Below are 6,051 nucleotides of genomic sequence, written 5' to 3'. Positions count from 1 at the left end.
GACGAAACGAGATCGTGGGAGGAGCGAGAGATAAAGAGCGGAGACCTGCGAGAGAGTGAAAGAGACGAGAGACGAGAGAGAGTGAGAGAGAGACGCCGACGAGAGAGACAGAGACCGAGATTGATGGAGAGATGAGACGGAGAGAGAACGCGATGACGGGCCGCGAGAGGAGACCGGAGGAGATCGAGAGGAAGCGGAGAGAGCAAGGAGACGAGACGGGGGAGAGGCAGATGAGCGAGAGAGAGAGAGAGAGAGAGAGAAGGCAGGAGAAGAGAGAGAGACTCAAGATAGATAGGAGAGAGAGCGCGGAGAGTAAAGTAGAAGAGAGAGGAGGACGATGAGGAGCGGCGAGGGGGGAAGAGGAGAGAGAGAGAGAGATCATGAGGCAGGAGAGGGAGAAGAGGACCGCAGCGTGCTGTGGTGGGTGCTGCGGCGAAGCTGTTCATGTGTGCGTTTGTTGCTTGTCGGTGCGTGCCTTTGCGTGCGTGCGTTGCGTTGCGTGCGTAGTGACGGTTGCTGTGTGAGAGAGGATGAAGAGGACGAGAGGCGAGAGATAAGAGAGGAGAGAGGAGACGAGAGATGAAAGGAGAGAGAGAGAGAGGAGAGACGGGTAGGACCAACGAGAAAGAAGAGAGACCGCACGAGAGAGAGAGAGACCAGAGAAAGAAAGCAGAGAAGAGGAAAGAGGGAGAGTGGACACGTGGCTGCTTAAAATCGGTCTCCTAGTTTTGCAGAAGCGTTTATCCAGTTCTTGTACCGCGTGGGTGTCATACGACTATTTTGATTTCTATCCATGAATCTCGCGGAACTCAGTGACTGTAGAATGTAATTAATCGACGGACCGCCTTACTAATAGAAGTAAGGTTCGTTCAATTCGCGTTCTACTCTTCTTAACGCAGGTTATAGGACCATCATGTCTCAACAGGTCATCCCTGTTCAGTCTCAGATAGTAGTAGGCCAATCAGGGATTCAATGCTATTGCCGAAGCATGGCGAGTGCGTATAATATGATAGACATTACAGTCAGGGGGATTCGCCCGGCATGTCGGGGCGGGGGGGACGCCGCCCGAGGAGGGGGGTGCAAGCCTTATACATGACCCCTTACGTACGCGATGGGGGTTAGAATTAGGTTAGGGGTTATGGTTAGGTTAATAGTAATAGTGACGATGTATGGTGGTGAAACACTGAAGGCGCAGGCGCACTGGCCTTAAGTTGGCAGCTTGTTTAGAGCCGAACGGAACTGTAGCTGGTAAAAATGTCATGACAACATTTACTTAGATTAGCTCGGTCTTACGTGTAGCTGATAATACTATAGAGAACACGGACCGGACCATCTATCAGAAAGCACGGAGTACACATCTATAGAGAAGCACGGAGGACACATCTATAGAGAAGCACGGAGGACACATCTATAGAGAAGCACGGAGGACACATCTATAGAGAAGCATGGAGGACACATCTATAGAGAAGCACGGAGGACACATTTATAGAGAAGCACAGAGGACACATGTGCTAAACAGATGTGTGATTTGTGGTTTTGCACGTCATCCGAACTTCCTGACCGGAGAATGTGAAATCTGACTGATCGAAAGCACTTTTTTGGCAAGTGTCAGATTTGACTGGCCACACACCGCTCATTACTGACAACAATAACAGCAAAATAATCAGTGGGACAGGTACAATTAAACTCAGCACAGTTCACGCACGTACGCACGCACACGCGCACACGCACACGCACACGCACACACTCACACACACACACACACACACACACACACACACACACACACACACACACACACACGCGCGCGCGTACGCACACACACACGCACACACACACAGCACAGCACAGGACAGTTCAGCATCAGTTCAAAGATTAAAAAAGAGATTTCGCATCCCCTCTACCCGTCATGGTATCTGCAACATCCTTAGTGCAGCATTTCTCTTACAGTGGGACGAGCGTTCCTGAGTACTGCTGCCGCGTACCAATAGAAGCGGCTTCTCCCCCGAAGCAAAGAAAGAAACCGAAGAAGCATTCCGACCGACTCCCCGTCGCCATGGAGACGACGACGACGACGACGACGATGACGACGGTGGCGGCGACGTTTGCCTACTATGCGTGCGTTCTCGTGGGTCTGCGCGCGTGCCGCGGCATCGCCCGATGCACGCTCGCCGCGTCGCGCCTCCGCCTCGCGCTCGAGATCATCGCGACCCTGCAAACCTGCTTGTTCACGTTCGAGAACGGCGTCGTCGCGGCAACGCTCGGCCGGCGCGCCTACATCGCCGCGCTCTTCCTCGGGAGCCTCGCCAACCAGCTGGAGGTTTGGCACGGGCCGCGGCAACCCGTGCGGCGTCCTCGCCGACTTCCTCGCCGGGGACGAGGATGCCGTGACGACTGCGACGCTGCTCGGAGCTCAGCTGTGCGTGGCGCGCGCGGCGTTCCCCGTGGCGCAGGCGATGCGCGCGGCGCTGCCGTGCGCGGCGCACAACGCTCGCGCGCGCGCGTGGTCGTGCGTCGCCGACCTGCGCGTGTCGGCGGTGCGCGGAGCCTGGTACGAGTTCCTCGCGACGTTGCTTCACGGGTTGTTCTGCGTCGTCGTGAAGGATAGGTGGCGCCGCGTCGGTTACCCGCTCGCTGCCGTCGCCAGCACTGTGACGACGCTCGCAGGTTTGTGTCCAACCGATTTCTTGTTAGGTTAAACGATTCATAAGAAATGGAAATAACGTGCGATAATCACGTTAGTTATTGCATTAGTTATTGATAGTAATGGCTGTCGCTGGTAGGTGGGTGCGCGCGCTGTGTGTCTAACTGACTTCTTGTTGGGTCGCGCAGTTCAGTAGAAATCAAAATAGTGTGCGATAAATCTCAAATACTAACAAATATATCTGACTGGCAGGTGAGGGTGCTGGACCCAGGTCTACTTTAGTCTTACTGTTTTGGTCCCTCATTCATATGTAATTATCCTATCCCTAACAATAACACTAACTCTGCTATGTTTGAATTTCTTCCTCGTAAGTCTCCTCTATCGCGCATTGATTACCACGTTTCCGATTCTCCCTCACAGGTCTCCTCTATCGCGCGTTGACTACCATGTTTCCGATTCTCCCTCACAGGTCCCCTCTATCCTGCTCTGACTACCACAGTTTCGATTCTCCCTCACAGGTCTCTTCTATCCTGCTCTGACTACCACAGTTCCGATTCTCCCTCGCAGGTCTCCAGCTGACGGGCATGTACTACAACCCTATCCTCGCCACGGCGGCTCAGTTCGGCTGTGAGGGCGCCACCCGCTGGGATCACTTCATCGTCTACTGGATCGGACCCATCTTGGCTTCTCTCCTGCTCAGCTTCTACGCGAGGCTCCGGATAAAGAGGAATGTTCCCAGATGCGCGGCGGTGCAGCAGCCCGCAGGAGAGCCGGAGATCAGAGACAAACGCGGATAGGGAGCGGGTGAAGTAATTCCTGATGTGCGTTCTTCCATAGCGGACAGCGTTTAATATCTGGCCGCAGTGACGCCAAATAGGACCAATGGCCAAGTAACGGTAAATAGGACCAATGGCTAAGTAACGGTAAATAGGACCAATGGCTCAATAATAATAAATACTATAGGTTCTTATCCTGTGCATGTGTATGCACACATATATCAGCAGGAAATATAAACAAAGGAGTGTGCGTGGCCTAATTATTGGAAGTCCAATGTTCGTTAGCGCTTATAAGACTACGATTTATTGCGTATAACTTAAACAAGAGCTGCCTAGCATCATAAGAAATCGGTTTTCCTCTTTACACATTCACAATTCGCTGAGATAGACTGAAACATGTGGCATAGTTTGCGAAAATTTCCTACAGCAAAATCTTAGTTCCACCCTTTGCATTTCTCACAAATTGCTCTGCGTAGGTGCAGTGCTAGTGGGTATGTATAGGATATCTATGTGCACAGCCACTTGTTGAAAATGCAGCAAGTAGACCTACGATTTGATGGTGGAAATTTTCAAAACCTGTTCAGTATTCTTTAGTCTGTATCTGTTGATTGTTATTGTGTATGATAGGACCACTTGTACACTATGCTAGATAAATGTTTAAGGTAGCTTGAAGTCTGCTTTGTTGAGTTGAATGTAATAAGTCGTAGGGCGAAGAAACCTAGTGTAAAAACCTAGTGAACATTGGATTTCCAATAATTAGGCCTTGCACAATCCTTTTCTTTCATTTCCTCCTAACATAATAATATATATCCTGACTCTATGTATATAGATAATTATACATATATATATATATATGCGCCTATTTTTTGCCTAAAAATATGTAATGGCCCAGTCACACATACACAACGCACGGCCCGCGCACTGAAAAATTAGCAGACGCATGAATGTACACGCCAGAAGGACGCCAGACACGCGCAGAGCGCTCTGGACCAACGCCAGACACACGCGGAGCACACGCTGGGTATTCGTTGTATGTTCGTCGGCTGAGGTGTAGCGAACACCTAGCGCACACCTAGCGCATACCTAGCGTGCTTCTAACGCATGTCCAGCGAACATGCAGCGAATATGGGCATGCTGAACGAGTGCTGAACGAGTCTGTAGCGCGCCCAGCGTTTTTCTAGCGTGTTGCTAGCGTGTACGCAGCGTGTACGCAGCGTGTAGCCATGGGGTATATAAACGGGTTCCGCCCCCACCTCCTCATCACTTCTGCTTCGACCCTCATGGGTGATGACAGAGGTTACTGCTGATCGTGTCTAGAAGAACCACCTCAGAAGATGGAGGATCCCGACAGGCTGCGACTACAATACGAAATTGCGGTTCTCCAACATCAGCAGAACCTCATGGAACTGGCACTTCACCAAGTCCATGTCATCAGGAGAAGGAGAAAGAGAAGAGGTCAACGAAGGTTCTGGGTCCGACCGTGGATCGGTAGGCGACGACAGTTTGGCCTGTATGACCAGCTACTTGTTGAACTTCGTAACGAAGACTAGGCAGCCTTCAAGAACTTCATGCGGATGCCCCCCGAGATGTTCGACGAGCTGCTAACCAGAGTGGGTCCGAGGATCACCAAGCAGAATACAACCTACAGAGAGGCCCTCGACCCTGGCCTGAAGCTTGCCCTCACTCTGCGGCATCTTGCCTCTGGGACCAAGTATCACTCAATGTCCTATGGGTGGAGGGTGCCTCACAACACCATATCCCTGACCTGTTCGTTCGCTGACCTGACCGTTTGCTGGCTGTGCTTTGAATGCGCGGTGCATGCACGGACCATTCGTTCTGTGCGCTAGCAACACGCTGTGCATTCGTAGTCAACTCGCTATCTTCTCCCGAATCCTGACAAAAGTTGGGCGCACAACGACGCACTGATCTTATTTTCCATTTTTTGATTAATTTTCACTGCGTGTGCCGTGCGTCGCGTAGGTGTGACTGGGCCATAAAGATTTACGAGCCGATAAGGAAGATGTTGGGGATTAAAAGGTGATAACATTTATATGGGGACTTGATCCAGAAAAACTCAATCAAAACATTTGTTTATCAAAACAGTACAATCAATGAGCACGTGTCTTTTTGGAAAATGAGTTTACCAATTAATTACGTTATGTGATACTGCAGGGTGAGATATGTCAGTGTGAAATCAATATTTTTATTGTATGTAATTGAAGTTTGTAACTTTATTTCACCTGTAGGTGGCGCTGATCACTGTGTAAGTGGCTGGCTTAATATTCCAGTAGAGTATCTATTTGGGTCAATTTAGTTGGATACCTACATGCTCTGGTCACGCACGCACAAACGCGTGTACCCCACACGTACACACTTCACACGAACGCACATTACACACTCACACCGTACGCACGCACACACGTACAGTTTCATTATGACTAATGTGTGTGGTGAGCAGTGAGCACAACTAGATGCAGTGCTGGCAGAAGAACCAAATACTTTCCACACTCGGCCACGTCACAGCGACTTCTCCGGAAAACTTCTGCCAGATGTGTATATCATCCAGCTCTCAGCCCAGAGAAAGAGAAACAGCGAGGGCGTCCAACTTGAACGTGCTAAACCAGTTATCGC

General features: G+C 50.6%; 1 protein-coding gene and 1 long non-coding RNA gene across 2 annotated transcripts in view; both read left to right on the top strand.

Moving 5' to 3' along the window:
* Positions 1 to 1,993, top strand: part of LOC106809765 — a 5,655-nt gene extending 3,662 nt beyond the window's left edge. Inside the window, exon 2 of the long non-coding RNA XR_001393903.1 lies at positions 1,951 to 1,993. This is a non-coding gene — a long non-coding RNA (uncharacterized LOC106809765). The remainder of the gene's footprint in view (positions 1 to 1,950) is intronic.
* A 63-nt stretch (positions 1,994 to 2,056) lies between these two features.
* LOC106809762 lies at positions 2,057 to 3,441 on the top strand. Its single transcript, XM_014812962.1, has 3 exons — positions 2,057 to 2,320; positions 2,418 to 2,667; positions 3,212 to 3,441. Exons 1-3 carry the CDS (start codon positions 2,057 to 2,059, stop codon positions 3,439 to 3,441), a joined length of 744 nt encoding a protein of 247 aa, XP_014668448.1.
* Positions 3,442 to 6,051: the final 2,610 nt, after the last annotated feature.

This window comes from Priapulus caudatus, unplaced genomic scaffold (genome assembly GCF_000485595.1).
Source record: "Priapulus caudatus unplaced genomic scaffold, Priapulus_caudatus-5.0.1 Scaffold382, whole genome shotgun sequence".
NCBI lineage: Eukaryota > Metazoa > Priapulida > Priapulimorpha > Priapulimorphida > Priapulidae > Priapulus > Priapulus caudatus.
This window is presented reverse-complemented; position numbering and strand designations above follow the sequence as displayed.